The sequence below is a fragment of the Haemaphysalis longicornis genome, unplaced genomic scaffold, assembly GCF_048455015.1.
Source record: "Haemaphysalis longicornis isolate Haplotype H1 unplaced genomic scaffold, Haemaphysalis longicornis Haplotype H1 scaffold_1, whole genome shotgun sequence".
Taxonomy (NCBI): Eukaryota; Metazoa; Arthropoda; class Arachnida; order Ixodida; family Ixodidae; genus Haemaphysalis; species Haemaphysalis longicornis.
The window spans coordinates 132,293,754-132,315,341 of NW_027526203.1; the positions used below are offsets into that span (position 1 = coordinate 132,293,754).

General features: G+C 47.2%; 1 protein-coding gene across 10 annotated transcripts in view; it reads left to right on the forward strand.

The window, feature by feature from the left end:
* LOC144180230 (mitoguardin-like) overlaps positions 1 to 21,588 on the forward strand; it is a 71,603-nt gene that overhangs the window by 21,437 nt on the left and 28,578 nt on the right. For 8 of the 10 annotated variants that reach the window (XM_077708642.1, XM_077708648.1, XM_077708636.1 and 5 more), the window contains 4 exons: positions 956 to 1,162; positions 5,052 to 5,143; positions 14,702 to 14,774; positions 18,535 to 18,678. In XM_077708642.1, coding sequence (XP_077564768.1) covers positions 956 to 1,162; positions 5,052 to 5,143; positions 14,702 to 14,774; positions 18,535 to 18,678 — 516 coding nt within the window. The remainder of the gene's footprint in view (positions 1 to 955; positions 1,163 to 5,051; positions 5,144 to 14,701; positions 14,775 to 18,534; positions 18,679 to 21,588) is intronic. The other 2 variants (XM_077708658.1, XM_077708623.1) reach the window with 1 other exon arrangement.

The window sequence follows — 21,588 nt, forward strand, 5'->3', positions numbered from 1 at the left end:
CCCCCAAACGTCTACTCCCTCCTGTTCTTCCGTCTGTGCAAGTTCCTTTCCCCATTCATCAAGCCTTCCATGGAGCTGTCTTATGAGTGCCTAGCAAGGCACCAAGTTTCTGCCCCATCATTGGTGCGCATCAATGCCTACCTGCTGGCACACCAAGCACGCATTGGTCGTCTCTCTAGTAGCTAAGGTTATTACTGGAGAGTGCTTCCCATGCCGCCCGTGCTGTCCCATCGTTGTCAATATAGCCAGAAGGGTGGCTTGTTGGGTGGAAAAAGCCAGCGTTGCCTCTAGCAGCGCAAAGTGGCACCTAAATTTCTATTGGTTGCAATGTTTCGCGTGGCTGTTTGCTTGCTTTATTTAGGCAGGGTACAAGTGCATCACACAAAACGTTTCAATTTTGGAGCTTCTGCCGAGGTAAACGGGGCAAAAGACTCTCGAGCTGCCTGACAAGGCCCCATCCCTGAAGTAGCACAGCGGCACCAGCACCAGCTCAGCAAAGCAGATTCAGCAACCGGTGAATGAAATTGTAACATATTGGCAATATAAACAGCAACATGGGCGAAATATATCAGCATAATTGTTGGTCATATAAGACATTGACGAGGCCCAAAAGAGGGATAGTATAACAACAGATATATATATATATAGTTCGGAAAAGGTTGACACTGCGAAATATAAGTAAAAACTGTTTTAGCAAACACAAAATTATCATTAACCGTTTTTCTGCACGTGATTGGCCGCTAAAATCAGTGTCACTCCACATTCACGGGCTGGCACGATGTTGTGTTGCTCACTGAATTTGTTGACTCGTGCAACAACGTACACCAGGCTGACGGGTGCACTCCAGCCGGAGTTGCTCTTACTGGCACACTTGAAAGATGGCTCAAGTGTCGTAACTGGAAGGTGAAAAGGGAGGAGAAAGCGGGATGACACTCTCTTGCCCCCCCCTGGGCAGGGTGGTGGCGGCCGGCTGTGCACTGACTTGGAGCTGCTGGTGTGCGAGGGGCAGTGGTTGCGGGGCCGCTGGCGCCAGCTGCTCGAGGGGGGCCCCCTCGCGCTGCCGCCCAGCAACGAGGAGGAGGCCCGCCCGCCCCGGCCCGCCTCGGCCGCGGACACCGACAGCTTCGTCTCTGCCCAGGGAAGCTCCGCCGGCGGCGACGACGTGAGTCTCCTTTGGGCTGCCCCCTGGCCCTACTGGGCTCCCAGCCTGGCTTAGCTCGAATCCCGGCCGCACTGGCTGCTTTTTCTGGTGGAGGCAGAAAGTGCCAATGCCCGAGTGCCGTTTTCGGCACACACTAAAAATCTCCTGCAGGTGGGCAAAATTAATCCCCTGGGCCCTACACTACAGTGCGCCTTACAGTAGCTTTGGCACCCCCAAAATATGACTCTTTTAGGTTAGCGCAAATCTGGGTTGTAACAGGGGTGAGACAGCTGCGCATATTGCGCAGATTTGATACAAATTTGTTTTCCTGCGCCAGGCTGCTCCAAAAGCTTGAAAATTGTAAAAATTGCGCCAAACTGCTCCAAAACACTCTGAGTGCCAATGATTTTAACGCTCCCGTCAGTTTCAATGGGGGAAAATGCTTACTGACGGCATAATTTTCCAGCATACCCAAGGTGATGCTGTTTTCAAAGGTTTAAGTGATTGATCATTCAATAAAAAAACTGCATAAAAGTGTCCCCGATATAATTTTTTCGAAAGTCACAATGTCGGGTCGCACATGTTATATTCTGTGCGTTTTTAAAGTTTTCCCATCGAAAACCATTGCAAAGTCTTGTAGAAAAAATACTCATGTGTACTGAGGCGTCAAACTACGTGTGCAAGTTGATGAAAAAACGGCAATTTTCGGAGCGCCGTATCTCAGGAACGACATTACTGGGCGCCGCCATCTTGGTGTGGTGAAGATATGAAAACGTGGCCACCGGGCGAAGCAGTTGCTTGTGGATGAGGCAGAGTGCTTTTCGCCGATTTCTACTGTGGTTTTTGTTATGGGGGTGGCTGGGTTTACATTTAGACCTTTGATCTGTTGCGGGAGTTGCGGGACTCCAAGGACGGGAGTTCATCAAAAACAACATGGCGCCCGCGAATTCGCCGTGTTTCGGCTTTGAATGTGAGGCCGATGCGTGCTTGAAGTGAAATTTGGGATCCATTGCGGTGTTATAAAACGCTGGGTTATTGCTGCCTTTGACAGTGAGCTTGTGAGCGGGGGGAATGGGACGATCGACGCTGCAGAAGTAGCGGCGCAGGCTACATCGCCGCAAAATGTTCAAGCAGTGTCCGATAGCGGGACGGGCTATTATTTAACGCTAGTAATAATGGTTCATTTATCTGAAGTGAAATTTAATGCCAAGAGGGAGACGGCTAAACATACGAACGTTACTCAAATTACGATCGTAGTGAACGTGCACCTTGGGGATTAAAATGGGAGGGCTGGTGGGGTGCGACGACTGTCACCTTGCTTTGTGCAACTTTTGCCGTGGTTCTACACTTGTGCGTAAAGCCGAGGATGGGATTACAAAAATAACAATTTCGGCATTCACATGATAATAAAAATGCCTTAGGATTACTTCGTTTTTCAATTAGATATTTTCAACGGCCCTCCATGCTATCTATGCATACAGCTTAAAAATTTAAAAATGGTTTGTAAAAAGGTAGTGCAGTTCATATCTTGTGATACTCTGGTAGAAAAAACTTTATTGAAAGGCTGTTTCAGTGTTATGTATGTTCAAAACCGATTAAAAAAGTGCACTTTTCCTCCTGCATTGCCAAAAATGTGATTTCTTTAGACTCCTAAGGTGACTATTTATTAAATGTCGTTCTTCTGCTCCAAATCAAGGTTCTTCTGCTCCAAAATCGAGATTTCGCTGCTCCAAAAACTGCTCCAAAATCTGATTCAGCTGTCTCACCCCTGTTGTAAGGAACCGTAGTTACTCGGCAGGAGAGGAAAATCATACTGCTTGCCTGAAATTAGTTTTTTTTTTGTATGGACAATGGCGTCGTTTGGACACTATTGTATGGACAATAGTGGCGGGCTCACATAAACATACATTTCATCATTTATCCAGTTGCTAAAGCAGTATTTAATTTATCAAGCCTGAAAGAAGAAAAAATACCATGTATTGTCTGCGGCAGCGGCAACAACTTCAGCAGTGACGCGACGTGATTTGACAATGTTCAAGATTTCAGTGTTGTTGTATAATGCATTTGTGTGTGTGTGTCAGTATTATTTTTTTCTTTAGACAGTTGTTCAGTACTATTGGCGATAAGCATTTGCGTCAGAATGTAGTTCTTGTGGTTTAGCCTTGGCAAGTTGCTCAAACCAGTTTTGGTTTCAGTTCTGTGCAACACGTCCATGACTTCTGCTGTTATTTGGGATCGCGCATTAGCGATACTATAGGGATCACCATGACCAGCTGTAGCCATGTTGGTTTTAGGAGCAGGCCAGGTTAACCTTTTAGCACTGCTTCTAGCGAGCAGGTATTGTTCCATGCAGCGCCAGTTGAGGAAGAGTTGAGGCATGTGGAGTGGCCAAATGCCCTCCGCACTATTGGAGATGCTCACCTGGGAGGCGCTGCTCGGGTGCCTTCGGAGTGTGCCTGCCTCCGCTTTGCAGCGCATATTTAGTCTTAAAAGGAGCGGTAGTTGGCCAATCCCCCGCTTGGGATTGGAACCAGTGCAGTGTAGTGCGCCAGACAACCTTCGGGGCTGCCTGGAATAAATATGCATAGCATGCTGTGGCCTACCTCGTCGTGTCGTACACTGCTGCTTGTTGTATCGCAGTCTTCCGAGCTGCTAATCTGCGCATTTCTTATAGGATGCTTGTGGAGTAAGCTTCCCCTTAGCCGTCACCAAGATCTGATTACCAGTGACTGCATTCCTTCAGGTGGGGAAAGCGATTGCAAGTGTGTGGTCGGACTGCAGGCCTGTGTGCTAGTTCAAAAAGTGCTTCTCGTACCTTGGTTTGACGCTTTACGATAAACGCTTCAGTTGATTTTACTTTCTTGCAACCTTAATTAACTTTGCCGACTGCTTACGTGTTGGCTTTAGATATTTTGGAAGCGTACCAGTCGCACAAGCAGATATAGCTTTCAACACCAGTGAAACAAAGTCAGCGAAGCGTCGTAATCCAATGCTATGCAGTTTGCACAAATGGTAGTCTGGAGTTATTTTAACTTCATCGACTTGACTAGGCTCAATCGCTCTGCAAAACAACAAAACGGTGCCACATTCTTCAGGCCGGAGATCTTTCCATGGATCAGTTTTCACTTCGCGATCAAATTCTGATGGCCTGTTGGCAGTTCGCTGACCTGCACAGTCAAGCCAATCTGCAAGAGTAAGTGTCATAGGAAGTTTCACAGGAAATCGGCAAGGAGGATTTAGAATGGAGAACCGCACTTTTGAGTAGAGTTTTGTACTAAATAAATTAATGTAAACGCAGCCAGTGTGGTCAAAACATGGCCAGGGGCTCCAGATTTTAATCTGCACAAGTAATCTCACAATGGTTACTAATCACTTCAGTGTCCTTTTAATATCTTCATGATTGGTTTGATGTTTGCAATAAAAGTGGTGTCATTGTATACTTGCATTTTGTCTTCATGGCTCCTTTAACTACAAAAGGGGCCAAAGTTTATTTTAGGTTCTCAAATAGCAGTGGAAGGCCTAGATTACCATCAAAAAGCAAGCTAAAATGTGTCCTAATTAGAAATAATACCAAGTAAATGGTGTCTAATTACGTGCATTATCAAATTGCTTTTCCAATCTCCCATGGCCCGGTCACTGCCGGAAGCTCCATCTTGGAACTGGAACCATCGCAGCCTTCCTCAGATAAAAAAAAGAAAAACAGAGTTCCTGTCTTTTTTTCTTGGTTTTGAATCTCTGGAAAGCAAACAAAGCATTAGACGCCAGGGACACTGCAGTGAGCATGCGAAAATGGTTCAGGGTCGATGCATGACCATAGGCGCTTGAAGTGCGTCCTTGCGCATGCATTTCCAGAGCAGCGTTTTAGGTGGGGTTGGCCGTGTCGAAGTGTGCGAATCAATGAAATTTCCAGGTGGCCGTTTTGTCCGACCTGGAAATGGATGCCCTGTACAAGGAGGCCCTGCTGCTGGTCCAGAAGGGTGGTGTCCCATGCCGGACGTACAGGTGAGCCCACTTGACGTGCCCCCACTGTGGAGAACACCGAAGTTTATGTATTTCTCACACACTGCATATGCTCCACGCAGGAGAGGGCAGTACAGTCCAAAAATCTCGTTTACATATACTGCGGTACAAAATATATTCATATTTCACAAGACGCTTGTTGTGGAAAAATACGCGACAAAAGTACAGACCAAGAACATTGGTCAAGCAATGTATACAGTTTCACCTTGGCATGTCAAGCATAGGGGAATCAGTGCATTCCAGTCGGTGAGAGAGAGAGAAATCAATTTAGTGAGCCCCAGGCTGGTTTAGGGGAGCGCTGTGGCTGCCGTTGGGAGGCCGGCAGTGATGTTGGCAGCGCGGGTGGCCAGAAGTGTCTGGACCTCTGGATCCGAGTGGCCCAGCGCTCCCTCCCAGTGTTCTTCACTAACTATGGATCTTGTGGGCAGGCCCAGATCGAGCAGATCCGCGTGGCCAGGTCCCCTCAGTGTGGGCAATTCGGTGAGGGGAATTGCGGGGGGGGGGGAATTCGGTGCAAAAGTACACGGCAGGCCGAGGAGTTTGTTTGCAGGAGTCGCCATAAGCGCTCCTGATTGTTGGTTAGCTCAGGGTGGGCAGGAGGCTATGGACAGTGAGCGAGGCACTTATGCAAAGTTATATCGTGGTACATGATTACCTGATCGCTGGCTGACCTAGCACCGCGGTAAGGGGCGAGGCTGGCACCAGCACAGATAGTAAGTCCTCGTGCTGCATTGTGTGCTGCCTCATTGCCGTCCAAACCGTTGTGTGCCAGGGTCTAGATGATGTGTACCAGGGAGGTCGGGGGATTTTGAACGACAATTTTTGATGCCACGGGCCAAGTTTTTTGGATGGCGGTTTTCGAATCCATGGTTATAATTGTGGGTGACGGCTGAGTCGTTAGTGCGAGCGCTATTGCTGCCTCCCCTGCTGCTGCTGCGTGGTGGTGCGGGTGGTTAGGGAGTTAAAGGGACACTGAAGTGAATTTGTCAAGCTCCCGTTTTTGCTTACACTGTGTAGACTGGCTCAAATTAACACACTTTCCATCGTTTATCCGGTCGATAAGGCAGTATTTATTTTATAAAGTTCGAAAGAAGAAAAACTACCATGGGCGGTCTGCGGCGGCCGCACCAACTAAAGGCTGTGACATCGGGAGGAGGTGCACCATGATTGGACCATGTCCAAGATTAGCATTCAAACAAGTTTTGGTTTCGGTTCTGTAAAACAACATGCTTGACATCCGACATTGTCATTGGATGGGCATTCTTGATATCTCAATAATCGTGATACCGCGCTTCTGCCATGTCGTCGGCGGTAAAATGCCTAGGATAAGCCTCCCAGGACGGCTTGGAATCGTAGCAATCACTAGCCGAGGCCTACTCAGTGGATGAACGCCCTCCGTACCACCGCAGACACTCAAATGCCATGCGCTTTTCCCCCATATTCGGAGCTTGCCTCACTGATGCCTGTATCTTAAAAAGTGCGTTCGCACCAGGACAAGGGTCTGCTGATTCTGTCCTGTGCCCACTGCCCGCAAGCAGTCGGTGCTTATGGCAACAGCACGCCAACAAGAACTCGCTAGCGCGTCAGTGTCAGTCTGCGCACGTTTTGCAAACTCGCCCGTGGAGCAGTGAACGTTACGGCCCAAAAAGGGGGAACTCAGTATAGAGTATCAAAAACATCGGCCGAAAATGAAAAAATCAACTTACAAAAAAAAGGAGAATGTTTCCTCGGGGATTCGAACGTGCGATTTGCAAAAGCAACATAAATTAAAGCTCCAGACCACTAGACCGCGAGCCAGCGCTGCTGGCGTGGGAAATAGGAGGTATAACCAGTTTACACTTTTATTTAGTTTTAGTATTTCAAGCAGCTTAGGTGACTATTTGTTGTATAGTGCTCGTGCAGTAAGCGTCCCCCAAATTTCCACAGTATCTCACGTCTAGCAATTGCATTTCTTAGACGGAAAAGCGTTTGCAGATGTGTGGTCGTGCTGCTGACCGCTGTGCTTGTTCACCCAGCGCAAAAAGGTGCTTTCTGCTCCCTAGTTTTGCACTGTACGGTAAAAGTTTCAGTATATTGACTTCGCTGATTCTTCTCCCACCTTCAAGTGGCCTTAGATTTTCCTACTAGCATACCAGTCAGCGAAGCGTCGCATGTGCGCAGCGATTGTGTGGAGCGGCCTGTACTTGGAGCTTGATACAGTGTACAAACTAACAAAGTAAAGAAAGGCACATTCTACCATCCACCAACGTGTCGTGGCCTAGTTTCAACTGAGCGAACGAACTGCAACGACCCGTTGGCAGCAGGTGGACTAAACGCTGTGCCGACTGACTCGATCGGAAGGTCGACGAGCCGTGCAGTAGCGCAGCCAAGGTCAAGCCAAGTCATCTCCTCCTGACGTCACACGAAAACGCCACAGAAAATGGGCGAGGATGCAGAGAGGAGGACAGCATTTTTGAATTGATTTTTCTACTAAATAAATTCGCGTAAACACACTCGGAGTGGTCGAAACATGGCCTATGGACTCGGGACTACAATTTGCGCTAGTAATCCCGGAATGTGTACAAATCACTTCAGTGTCCCTTTAACAGGGGTAGTCATTTGGGCTATTAACGACTGCAAAGGCAAAAGCGTCGAGGTCAGAGGACAGTGATGTCGACGAAGACGATGACGACGCGGGAGAATTTAACGTGCTACGACAAGCGCGCAGGTGTAACAAAGTGCATGTTCTAGTCCCAGTCCAATGCCTCTTTTTCATTCGGCTTATATTCGAAGCAAGCTTTTTTTATTTTCTTACGTTGCAATTTTTGGGGTTCGGCCTAGAATTGAGGCCTGCCTCGATTCGAGTAAATACGGTATTCGCCAGAATTCGTGTGCTGGAATGCAGTTTGTGGTGCAGGGCTTCGATTTTAGCACGCAAGTTTGTTGTGCAGGTTTGAATTGCGTCAGGAAGACTGAAGTGTTCTGCTTTCTGTTCAATTAATGCATGCTGGCAGGAAGCCTCAACCTGAGAGATTTGCTGTCTAACTGATTCCTCAAGTGAGGGCAGGACTGTTTCAGGAAGAGAATTGTCCGACAGTGCCTTATGTCTGGGAGTAGGGGGACAGTGTCCTCACACGCTTTGAGGGCTTGGTTCTCCTGGAGGAGAGCCGAATTTTCTATTCTGAGGAGGGAGATTTCAGCCCGAATCGTGTTGAGTTTGTCGAGTATGTTTGGAGAAGAGACCAGGGGAGGAGTTGGAGAGTTAGATGAGCAGTGGGCGGGAGCGACGGGGCAGCTCACCTGTGAGTAGAGATGGAAGCTTTCATGAAACGTTGAGGGGCGTGAAAGAAACAGGTTTTCTTCGTTTTTTCAGAGAAATATGAAAAATTGAAAAAAGAAGATTTCGCGCAGATCTATAAAAGGCTAGACGTAGATGCCTCATCAAACACGAAAAGTGGCCGTAGTTTCTGGCAACTACACGAATGAAAATGGCCACTGTAAAAAGAAAGCAAGAAAATAGAGTATACATAGGAACTTGTTTGGGTTGGAATTGGATCTGAACCCGAGCAGCCAGAGCCGCAGCCAAGTGTGGTACTTACAGCACTAACCCAGTACCATGCCAGGGTGGAACATGAATTATCCGGATGCATGCCACATGACAGGTGAACGTGACTGCACCGCAAACATGATGCAGTAGTGAAGAAGTCTTTGATAATTGCTGGCTTTTGTCTCTAAATCACTTATTAAGTGCCCGATAAATTTTTCCGTCAATACTGAAGAGAATATAATTGTTGCATGCTGCATCACAAAATTCTGGGAATAAGCACGAAAAAGACTACACGTAGAAAAGAACACACAGGACGGCGTGCTTTTCTAGTGTCAGCGCGCTTTTCTACATGCCGTCTTTTTCGCGTTTATTCCTAGAATATATCACCAACTCGCCCGGCTTTCTATTGTGTTAGATCGCAAAATTCCCAGCAGAGCTTCCTCTCAAAATCTGCTCACGATTTCACATTAAGGCATTGACTTCTCAAGCGCTTCCCTCACTGCAGACCGGTCGCATCGCAACGAATTTCTTCGGAGCGGCTCTATTTGTTCTTTTCAGTGTTGTCCTGGTTGAAAAAAGAGAGAGAGAGAGAGAGAGAAAACGGTGTTTCTTTATGCAGTTTTTTATTATTTATTTATTTATTCATCACAGTACCCACAGCGCCCACAATCTGAATGGCGTTATAGTGGGGTAGAAGAAGTACATGTATCATTGACGAATAAAAGCAGTAATACAGAACAAATGAAAAGAACAATTACAGCTCAGGGGACATCGCTGATGCAAACCAGTGGTAAGAACTGTTATTTTATATGAGACAACAACAACAAAAAAAGATGAGCAAAGCATAATTGTACATGCGCGAATTGAAACAAATCGGTTCTGGTGACTCAAGTAGCAAAGTAAAGAAAGGAAATGCAAATGCAGTTACACGGCTGAGGCAAAGGCATCACTCGAAGATAGCAATACACATCACGAGGCAACCTGTTCCTTCATTGATCGTCTTAGGAAAAAAAGACATCTTTAAAAGTTCAGTTCTAAATCTATACTCTTTAATCTTATGTGGGTGGTCGCGCCTTGCAGAAGTGTAATCTGGTGCTTTTATGTAGCTATCGTGATTGAGGCCAGTCTTAGAATATAGGGCGAAAATTTTAACCTGAATGTCTTTCTACGATTTTGAAGTGTATTCCAGCCTGAGTTTTTCTTTTCAACCGCTCACCTGTGGGTCTTTTATGCCTGGGAGGGGGTTCCAATGGTACGCCCGCGTGTGCACGGGTTCGCAGGTCCTGCCGATTTATCGGGCCATCGTGAAAATCCAGCCGCATTTCTAGTCTTGAGTGGTATTCAAGGGCTGTCCGGCAGAGGCAATCTGAGCGCAGGTGAAAGCTCTTTGCCACAGTTGGTATCGGCGTGGGCCAAAACTGTGTTTGGGAAGACAGAATACAGTCCAACCCACTTATAACGATACCGGTTATAACAATATATTGAATATAACAGTGAACAGTCTCGGCATCATCTACTTTGCTATATGTTATATGGTAAAATAAACTGCTTATTGCTATTGTCATTTTCCTTATTATTGGTTATAACAATTGAGCCTGACAGTATGAGCCTACATAGCATATAGTATTTGGATGTCTGTGAGAGATAATGGGTGCGTTGTGTGTGACCAGCCATGACTTTAAGCATAAAATAAGTTGCGGCATCTTAAATCTTTCCAACACTCAGAAAAAGTTGGTGCCTTCTACGTCGCCATGCCTGCTATCAGCTATCAGCTATCAGCTGGCTATCTCCTGCTATCAGCTGGCCCAGGAAATAAGTGAGGCAGGGGCACCTCTTCAACACTGTCTAGGTTAAAATAAAGCAACAGCAGGGTAAGGGCCACCATTGATTACCAATGTTAAAAAAGCAGAAAACAACGCCACTTAACTCTTTCGTTACGGCGGAAAAACGGCCGATTTTGAGTGCTTCCACGAAACTATTTCTTTCTCTTGAGCTAGTGGACACATTTAGCATTACTATGCATGGAATTGTAGCTTATAGATTGCTCTTACAAACACATAACAGCAGTTTTGTGAAAGGTACAATTACTTACAGTTTATTAGTCAAATGATCAGAAAAAAATGCACAAAAAAGTACAGTCAAAACCCGCGATAACGAAATCTCGCTGGTACGAAATTCCCGCGGCAACGAAATATTTTCGCATCCCCGGCGAACGTCCATAGACGCCCATGTATTTTATATCTCGCGGCAACGAAACGTTTTCGGAAACTGATCCCGCGTTAACGAAATTCGGTGCAAGTTTGGTCGGCATTTTACCGACCCGTTGGAGGGTAACTGTATCCAAAAAGTGCTCAAGTGCATTTTTTTTTGGACTCAAAGTGCGTAAACTTCAGCCACAGCACGTTTGCATGGCCGCCGCCATATTTGTTTACAAAAGACCGCGCAGCCGGCGGCCGTGGAGGCAGCCTCGCAGCTGCACCACCAGGGGGCGACACATGGTGACTCAAGTCGCGGCTTTGGCTTGGGCTACGCTAGCCCACTACCGCTGAACAGAGCGCGTGCGTTTGTTGTTTGTGTGTGGCGATTGGCATGTTTGCTCTCAGTAAGATGCCTTCGCCAGCTCAAAAGTGGAGGTTTTTATCGCTACGAGATAAGGCAGCCATCATCACCCAAGTCAGTGGCCCAAGGGAGGATAGCGCCGACGAGTTTGGAAACGCCCTGCGCGTGTTTCGCAACGCCTGCAACTAGCTCAACCATTTTGAAAAGCAAGGATCCCACCAGTTTTCAATGGCGCACGTGCGCAAAACAAAACAGTTACAGCTGTGACCTTTCTGGACGTCTAGAAAGCGGTGCTCACTAAGTTTTGTAAACAGTATTGGCGCAACGAGGTGCCACTCTGTCTGGCAAAGTTCGTAAACAGAAGCTGGACTCCACTTGCATGATCGAACGTACTCGGTGCCGAGGGCCACGGCGGAAAAAGTGCAGAGAAGGTGAACCCACGGAATGTTTTGGATGCGTTTGACACGATCTCGTTCTTGGGCGCGCACGACGACTAGCAATGAACCACTTGTACAGTGATAGCTGAACTGTGACGTTTTCTGCGAGGTAAGGCTCACGAAGTAATATAACCGACTTTAGGAAATAAATTTTTGGTTTGTGGCCAATTTTTCGGTCGTTTATGTTTCATTCTCGCGGCAACGAAATTCCCGCAAAAGCGAATTTTCTTGCTTTCCCCGGCGGTTTCGTTATTGCGGGTTTCGACTGTATACACGCAACGTATATAGGCGATTGTAATGAGCCTAAAAATTATTTTAGGAATTTTAAGATATACAAATTGATCCTACATTTCTTGGCTATGATTCAATATATATACCAATGCTGTACACCAAGTTTTGTATTTTTGTGGGCCTGTCAACCTAGCGGAACTGACGGCTGTGCCACTCCTCGAAGCCACTCTAGTGTAAGTCGGTCATGCATCCGAGCGCACTTTTTTGTGTTCTGACACAAAATCCTTTTCACTTTAGTGGTAAAAAAAAAAAAAAAAAAAATCCAGCGCTCTTGAGAAGTGTTGCACATCGCTCTGTAGCTGTAATCTGACACGAGTGCCAGGCTATCATGAAGGTGATAACGCGATATGACGGGGTGCATTTGGCAAGATATCCCTACCGTACGTTGTCCAGACCCTACACATCAATGTAAAGCTGCAGTCGTCAGATAGGAAGCCCGTTTTGTTTATAAATACAGCGGACGCCGTTTTCACACAACTCGCCACTACCGCGGGTTCAAATTTCACTCTTGGCGCGGTCTCTGCACGCGAAATATCAACAAAACATAATAAAATGGAAAAATGAGTTGTCAATAAATACGCCAGATGGCGTTAGTTGTCCACCAGGCGCCGTTTTTAGCTTTTGCGGGATGTTTGAAATCATCGGAACTCCGTGTCCGATGGCGTATGGCGCCGTAAGGAAAGAGTTAAGTAACATGCAATCTGCCAATCGTTAAAAAAGAAAGAAAAAGTCAAGGATTTGATGTGGGGACCTCCTCCTATGTGAAAGACTGGTCTTTCCTAGGGGCCCTGGGGAGTCGGTTGGCACACACATGGCTAAGTCTGGGTGGTCGGCCATGCAGTTACATTTCCGTTTTGCAAATATTTGGTGAAAACCACTAATTGCTTACAATAGTAACTTGTTCTGCCCAACCCTGTTGAACACTGGTTATAACCGACTTTTTTGTGGCACTTCAATATTGTTACAAGTGGGTCGGATATACAGTTAAACCTCGATATAACGAAGTCGTACTTGCGGGTGAAAATTTCGTTAAATCGAAAATTTCGTAAAATCGAGGTTTCGATTTTACAGTTACTTTAACTGAGGTTTCAAAACCTTGCCCATCGCACAGAAACAACTGCTATGTAGTTACCTCTCAACTTAAGGCGAAATTTGTACTAAAACTGGCCGCGAAAATTGTGTGAATTAAGTAAGAGCTGCAACACTTAGGCAATGGAATTCAGATAGCTGACAGTAGTTCGTGTCATCGTAAAACCGGTGCTTTTTCCGCAACACCTCATTAAATATGATAGCAGACTAGGTTTCCACTTTTTCTTTTTTTTTCATTTCGGTCACTACTAAACACCGCTGTTAGTCAATTGAACCCGTGTCCATGCCCCGTGAACTTCACCCCGGCGAGGTGCTGGTTCGTTACGACTCTTTTGGTCCGTTCAGTGGTAGGCTTAGGCACGGCGTTGAGGGGTACGGCGGGCCAACAACGGAAGGGTGCTATAAAACTTTCGAAAGACCTTTTTCATGCACAAAGGCTCTGCAGTATGGGCGCGTGATGCAACCACGACACTCGAGATAAAGCCATGATTGAGAGTTGAGCGGAGTACACGCGGACGGCTTCACTTAGTGGAGCAGCGCTTACGTGCTCCCGCTAAAGCGGAAAGCTTACATTAAATACCTTCTGGCCAAATTCGATTAAGTAATTACTTTTATGCCGGCTGAGACCTAAAGAAACCAATTTCTCCACATCGCAGATGTCTAATGAACACTTTTTGACCACGTTCGGAGAGCAATTTATTGCCACCAGCACTCGATGTTCAAGCCGTAGTGAAGAAGTCCGTAAGCAGTGCTTGGCGTTTCTTGAGCAGGGTGGGCTTTACGTGACGCTCGTATGCTGACAGCGCTAACAAGGCTTGCTCTTAAACATTCGCATGCGCCTGCGTGCCTCCGCAGAACGTCGATGGCATCCATCACTTCGGTGGCCTTTGGTTTCACTGACACTTCCTCAGGCTCTTGTTCGGAACACTTTTCTTTCTCTTGGAGTGCTCATGCTGCATATAAGACCCACCTAATGATGCACGAACAAGATATTAATGTGGCTATTAGCGAGCACAACCCAGAGCAGCAGCACCGTGAGCAAGGACTTGTAGAAAAATCACTTGAAGTAGGCTTCGGCAGCCTAAGCATAGAGGGCGCTGGCGTAGGCAACGATGGAGACGTCAAAATGGTGGCCGCACTATTAGACCGTCCATGACCACTAGCGGTTTTTGAGCAGCTTCTTTTATTGCTTTTAGCTGTTGTCAACCGCATAATTCACCGCTTTTCTTTCATTTTAGCCTTTTAAGAGTTAATGTGAGTACTGAATGTTTTCAATGTAGGCTCTGAGAGGCAAAATAAAACGTGCCTCGACCGGAATTTCATTCTTCCTTTCTCGCCATGACTTCGTTAAATCGGAAGTGCCGCACGAAATTACTTCGTAAAATCGAGATAAAAATACATGGATTTAGCAAAATTTTGATAGAAAACTTGAAAAAATTCGTTATATCGCTAATTTCGTTAAATCGAGGTTCGTTATATCGAGGTTCAACTGTATATGGTTTTGCATATGTTAAACATGTTGCGTCTTCCAAGTGACATATGGGCCGCAAACCTCGTTTAACGTTCCCCTACCTGATGCTGTTCAAGTGACAGCGTGTGGGTGCTCTAACTTGGGCCTCCTCTGTGGCCTCTTTCCAGGGTGGAGGTTGTCAGGTGCAGTTCTCGTCAAGACTATCTCGCCAAGATTCACTGCATACGGCTCGCCTTCAAGGTGGGCAAAACTTCACTTTCCCGTAACCCGTGCAGACAACTCTTCAACACATCGCACGCATCAGTGGTCATTACGGGGAATTCTAGGTCTACTTTTGTGTCTCCGCATAGTCTTCGAGTGATTAACTGCTTTTTTTCTTTTGTGCTAAGTTCACGAAGGCACATCATAGACTGAGGAACACCCTGTTCGTTCTGCAAAGGTAGTGAGTCTTCCATTGCACGATGGGCTACAGCATGCACCGCACCGTTCACGATATCGCTGCTTCGTGTCACCTGTCACCAGAAAGAATGATTGTGGGTGGTGAGGTGCCGTCGTCGAGCTTTTTTTGTCTATTGCGTCAGTTGGCTTTCGGCAGCACCACCGTAGATTTTTCCTCAAATGTGAAAGACGAAGCAGCTTGAGCTAGAGGGGCTCACGTGATGACTGGCACCGATGATGATAATCTCCACGGTGCCGCGATGATGATTATATAAAGTTTCTACAGTATCGCCTTCTCGGCAAATAAACTTCTTCAGGAGGGTTGCAAGCTGGGCTAGTTGTTACTGTTTCATAATGGCTAAAAGTGCAAAAACTGGACAAAGACACCAAAAGGGAGTGCATAAACAAGCGTAGCGCTTGTTTGTGTCCTCCCCTTTCGTGTCTTCATCCAGTTTTTGCGATGGTAGCCATCATAGAACTTCTCAACCAGTAGTTGGCGTTTGGAAACGACAGGTCACTCATCTGGCAGTGTAGCAATCGTTCAAGCTGCCGAGTGGCCTTGAAGCAGTTGCGGGGCGGGCAACTCTGTTCCACAGGCTCGCCTTACATTCTGCTTCTCCCACGATTACCACTTACCAAACTCAGAATTTGGGTCCCCAGTAGGCACGCTTCGGGAGCCTTTCAGTGTGGTGGGCAACCCCAAAGCGCTAACGAACTGGCCATCTGCATGCCAGGGGTCGTCTCATTGAAAGGTGCCTTGCGTCGTCTGGAGTACACGTATCTAATAAAAAGCAACAATTGTATTCCAGTGTCACACAGATCACGCAATCGCGCATCAATTTTTCCGCTGGCGGTGTCGATTCTCTTTCCGTCCGTTGAGCTGGGAGTGGATGTTAACCCTCATGGAAGTGGCCACGCCCCAGTCATTGCTACAATCTTGGCTGAATGCCCCAACAGTTTCATGACGTGAAAAAGGTTTAGAGAAACTGGTGCGAATTGGGTGCGGTTGAAATAAGAGTCACAGCTTTCAGACGTCTCCATAAAGCACGTAGGTATTGACGAAGCTTGTAGCATTATCACTGCTGTTACGTGGGTGAAGGCATATAAGAATAAACTTCCATCATGTCATAGTAACGTGGTAGGCTAGCGGCTTGCAGGGGAGATGCCTCCGTTCCCACGACGCAGAGCCCAGAGCTAAAGTTAACTGGTTGGCGAGCAGAGAGCAGCGATGATACAGGTAGCAGCACGCTGTCATGCTTACAACATGACTAATGGTCAGAGAAACATTCTCCGCAGAGGCCCAGGATGCACTCCCCGCTCTTCGGAAAAGAGGGCCTATTTATAGTCTCAAACGCAGCGGTCAAAATAGGCGTCGACACGTTCGAGTCAAACACACACAAGCGAAAGCACTCTCGCAGGAGCCAGAGAGGCGATGACTCAGACGCCGCCGTCGTCAACAGCCGCTGTGGCAAGCCGAAGAGGGTTCTGGCCGCACAGCATTCTCAGTGTCGCAGCTGCGTGCACAGACTTGCACGGTTCAGCGCTAAGTGGCTTTTACCTCACATCTCCAATGCTATGTGGGAAACTACTGAGGTGCGTCGTCTGCGCTGTTGAAGCCTGCATGCTGCGTCAACACACACACCATTGTTGATTCGTAACACTGCACATACCGTCGCTGCTGCTGAAAGCGCAGTTCCACAGACCTGCAATACCACACGTAATCCCAGGAGGCCGTGGTGGAATGAGGACTGTAGACCCGGCTGAGAACAATGCCTGCCTTCATTGGCTTTGAGCGTGCTAAAGCGCTGGGAGAGCACATTGGGCATGCAGCTGGACCCTTTCGGCTGGAAGTCTTTGGTAAGAGATGCACACAGGGTTCGGAACAGGATCAGAGAACTTGGAAGGGCGTCACCCCTGGGGACAACTGTCACAGAAACACCCTGAACACTTATCTGGCGCCTATAACTGCACGGAAGGTCCGCCGAAAGAGACCCGGTTAGTGACCACATTCAGGTTTTCCCTCTACGAGCTGTGCCATCCCCTGGAGTGGACCCAATGGTGGGGCAAGGAGTTGATCATGGTGTTGATACTAGAACATAAAGGGGGCCCTTTATCAGCTGATTGCTCTCACCTGAGCAAGCTGTTTGAAAAAATTAATAGAATGTTAGTTTTCTTACTAGGGTGTAGGGATATTTTTGGCAGCTGCCAGGGGACCAGGCCATGGAATCTTGTGTCAAAGATGTCTTCAAGATGCACATAGTCGAGAAAATGTTTAGATACGCGTTGAAGTTTCGCTGCACTTTCCTACTTTTGACACCAGGATAGCCAAGAAAATGTTTAGATACGTGTTGAAGTTTCGCTGCACTTTCCTACTTTTGACACCAGGGGTGGAGTTCTCAGTTGTGTACATTTCGAGTGATCCCTGACTGGCTGGTAGCTGGCGACTTAAATGTGACGCGCAACAAGCATCATTATTTTCTGTGGCGTCTCATTGGTCAGAGGCCTCGCAAGTGCAACTACGTCGTGATGGGAATCCATTTGAAATGGACAAAACTCGTAATTCTGCCCCAGTGCTAAACAGAGTGCAGATGGTTCCAAGATGGCATGCATCGTGTGAGCTAGTAAACCGTGGTAAATGACACCATCATCCGCGTACAGATGCACGTTGCAGGTTTGATCAGTTACAGTGCTGTCGGTGATTGCAAGGGAAAGGAAGGGCTGTAGAAAACACGGAGAGGCACTCCTGGTTCCAGATTGGCAGCTCTTGAGCAGAATGCACTGTGTGCATTTTCAAATAAAACCCTTTATCCCAAAAATTGCCTGGTGGTGCGAGCCAGGGGGAGCACAATATTTAAAAGTTTCCCTGAAATTTAAAAATATGCAGTCTGTTCATTTCAGTGAAGTGAGGAGACATCACATCACCACGAGATTAAACTGTGTTGTTCAAAAAGAGCCCGCCCAGATACCATGCTGACAAATGGAAAAGCAATTATTACCTTCCAAATGCCTAAATATTGCACCACAAATTTTATGCTGAACAATTTTCCCCCCACATGTCCGTACAGGATGTGGGCCTATTTGGACCCACTTTTGTGCATGGGGACCGTGTGGTGTAAGGTATAGTTGTGTGTGCTGTGTATTGGTCATTGTTCGGCCATTTTTGGCCTCTGAGGAAGTGGATGTAGGCCACCTGTGGGCCAGTGAGCAAAAGGCGGTCAGGGCATTGGCATTGATGGGATTGGGGGGAGGGGTACGTCGTGTCCACAGTGTGGGCACAAATTTGGCTTGCTAAGCTCAGCATTGGGGGGGAGGGGGGGAGGGTGCATGTTGTTGTGAACATTTGCCATTATAAATGGTAACGAACCGAGTGACAAAAGATACAGAGAACTGCCCTTTTCTAATTCACTTGAGCTGTGCCAGTGCGTGGATGCATTCGTGCTGGGCTCTGCTCGTTGCTGCTTATGATTTCTTTGCACGGTTGGGGTGCAAAGCATTGAACAGAGAGTGCGCACATTGCGGCTGTGTATCGACAAATGAAATGGTGACTTCCTCTTTGTGTGAGGCTGCTCCTGCAAGAGCGCCAGCACCGAGCCTGCTCCTGCCCTCTTGCCCCTCCCAGAGGCTGACCATGCAGCCTGCCATCCTCCAGTGGCTCATCGAGGCGGCCAACCACGTCCTGGGGGCATTTCTGCTCTGCGCGGGCAAGGTGAGTGCGTTGGCCACTTCCTTCGAGGCTGTGCGAGCGATTCTCTAGGCTTGCTTCTTGTACTGCAGCAGCAACGCCAGAAATAGTGGTTTCGCTTATGTTGATCACACCAAAATGTAGCTGATTGAATGATACTGGTGTTTGCACACACTTGCAGCTCGGGCCGGGTAAAGTGGAATAAGTCAAGTCAGAAAAAAAATGCATAGGCATGTGCAAGTACTTCTTTTCCCTTAGTAGAGAATGCTGGGCCCACTTGCTCAAACAAACTGCTTATTGGCAGTCTTATGAACAGTGTAGTGTAGGTCACGGCCTACAATAGGTCTGAAAGTTGGATTCAGGCTTCAGTTGAACCTCACAATAACAAAACTGCGGGGGAAAGCCAAAAAGTTCGCTTTTGCGAGAATTCCGTTGCCCCGAGAATAAAACAATAATAATCATCATCATCAGTCTGTCTACGCCCACTGCAGGGAAAAGGCCTCTCTCTCATAAATCTCAAGTAACTGCGACCAATTTACTTATCCCTGCAAACTTCTTGATCTCATCTGCCCACTTTCTTAGGCCCCCTGCCACGCTTGCGTTCTCTTGGGATCCACTCTGTTGCCCTAAATGACCAGCGATTATCTTGCCTTCACATTACATGCCCTGCCCACTTACATAAACGGCATGAAACATAATGCATAGGGGCTTGTACTCTTCCATTTGCGTTCTATCTTCGTTCCCCTTTTCCATCAATCCCCCAGCGGCTGGTGTAAACGTGTCGTTAAATTTATTGCACAACTCATGGATGTTTTCTTTCGGAAAGTTCTTTCTTCAGTCATCTATGCTCGCTTGTTTACAGTGTAGATATAGGTCGAGATGGAACATAGGTCAACCCCTTTACCTGGCGGCCGAGAAATTGGAAAGAAAAAAAAAAAAAAAACAGGCACATGCTATCGTTTTATTGAGGCTATAGCACTCATTTTGTCGAAGGTTACTCATTACAGCTGTCTGAAATCTTGTAAGACGACTGCCTCTGTCTGGCTGTCTCCCACCAGTAAGTCATCCTCGGTGCAGTTGGGGCACTTGCTTATGGAGCACTTCTTTGGAGCAGACCATTGAGCAGACCGTCGCGAGAGCCAGTTTGCGCGGGCAGCCAGCACCCGTCTTGGGGTTGTCGCCGGCCACAATGCTCGCGGACAAAAGTGGCCACCTTGTCCTTCAGTTACAGGTGCACAGCTCAGTGCCCACGAAATGAGGGCTTTGCGGTGTTGCACACCGAGAGCTTACACCAGTAGCATGCGCTCTTTTGGATGACATTGAACTGATGCTAGTCAGACAAGTTGCTGTTGGCTTGGGCATACTATATGACCCGGCCTTTGAAATGCTGGGGTAAACTGGCGCTAATTGCCTGAACTTTTCTTGAGTAAGAAAAAAATAGCACGCACATGCTCACTGATGGTGAGAGAAGGAACAAAAAAGAGATGGCTTGATGCAGTGGCGATGGTGACCGTGATTTGAATGGGCCCAATGGGCTGCCTGGTTGCCAGAGGACAACTAACATTACGCCAGTGACCGGTATATAGGTTGAGGAGTAACTTTTTGGCTAATTTTTTGGTAAAAAACCTCGACCTATATTCGGACTTATACGGTAACTCTTCCCATTATTAAAGTGAAGCTTTAGTGACCTCACTGATGCCATTGTGTGCCAATATGCCCTGCAGGAAAGCCAACTCTCTCTCTGACGATGATGATGATGAATGATCGTGGGTGAAGTGAAAGAAAAAAACTGGGCCATCTCCACTAACGTGAAACCTGGGGAGGGGTGAAGCATGTAGTGTATAAGTGTATGATGTGGTTTCGATGATGCGGTTTTGATGTTATGATGAAGTGTATAATGCGGTTTCGATGCCGAGTGCTCGTTGGGGGGTAGAGGTATGCAGCTTTGCTGTAAAAGTCTCGTGTCTTTGAAGCACGGAGCGTTCTAGCGTGAGGCTTTGGAAAACGAGTGTCCTGGTGTTTTAGTACCGTGACTACATGAGGCGCCGACAGCCCGAGCCCGTAAGGTGCTTTGCCCCTAAGAAACGCTTCCCGTGGCCGGAATCGAACCTGAGTCCCTCATGTTACGAAGCCGACGTCTGTCCGATTGCTGCATTTCGACATGGTTGAAGCGAACGCCAAGCAGCAGGTACCAATTCGCACTGTACACCGCAAACCCAAATGTTAGTCCTACGTAGTGCACACCCGAGAGTTGGTGTGGGTATTCTGGAAAAGTGGTGTGAACCTCCAGAAAACACATACTCGCAACGTGGGGTTAGCCAGCCAAAGAATCTATCACGAGAAAGGTCCGTGTTCAACCATCGGCGTCGTTAGATGGAGGGATGCATGTTTTTTTTTTCGTCGGCCATTTTCCGTGCTTTTTTATGGTAATTCTTATGTTTGGGAAATTCGAACAAGTTTATCTGCTTTTAGCGCGGCGTATTTTGGCTGTTACCAAATTCTGCAAAGCCTGAAACTTTTGCCTCTTTAACGTTCCTTTCCGACATCTTTGCCGTGCTTTATCGTTCAAATGGCAAAGTTACATTATTTCAATGAAATGGCTTACGATGAAATGGCTGAACAAGTCAGCATAAGTCTGTGGACTAGACTGCTCGGGGCAAGCTAGTTTGCAGTCCTAATGCAATCCCATTGAGAGCCTTATGCACCGTGTTTCTTGAAAGCGTATAGCCTAGGAAAGTCTAGACCCCAAAATAGTCTGCCAACAAGTCAATCTTCTTGGGCCTCAAACGTGCGGGCCCTGATTTTTTAGAATAATTTGGAGGCAAATAGTTTGAATAGTCGGGGGAAAAGGTAACCAGCAATGGCCACGAACACTGCAGGGAGTATTCCATTAGAGACGCACATGCAGCTGTCAATGGACTTCAGATGCCCAGG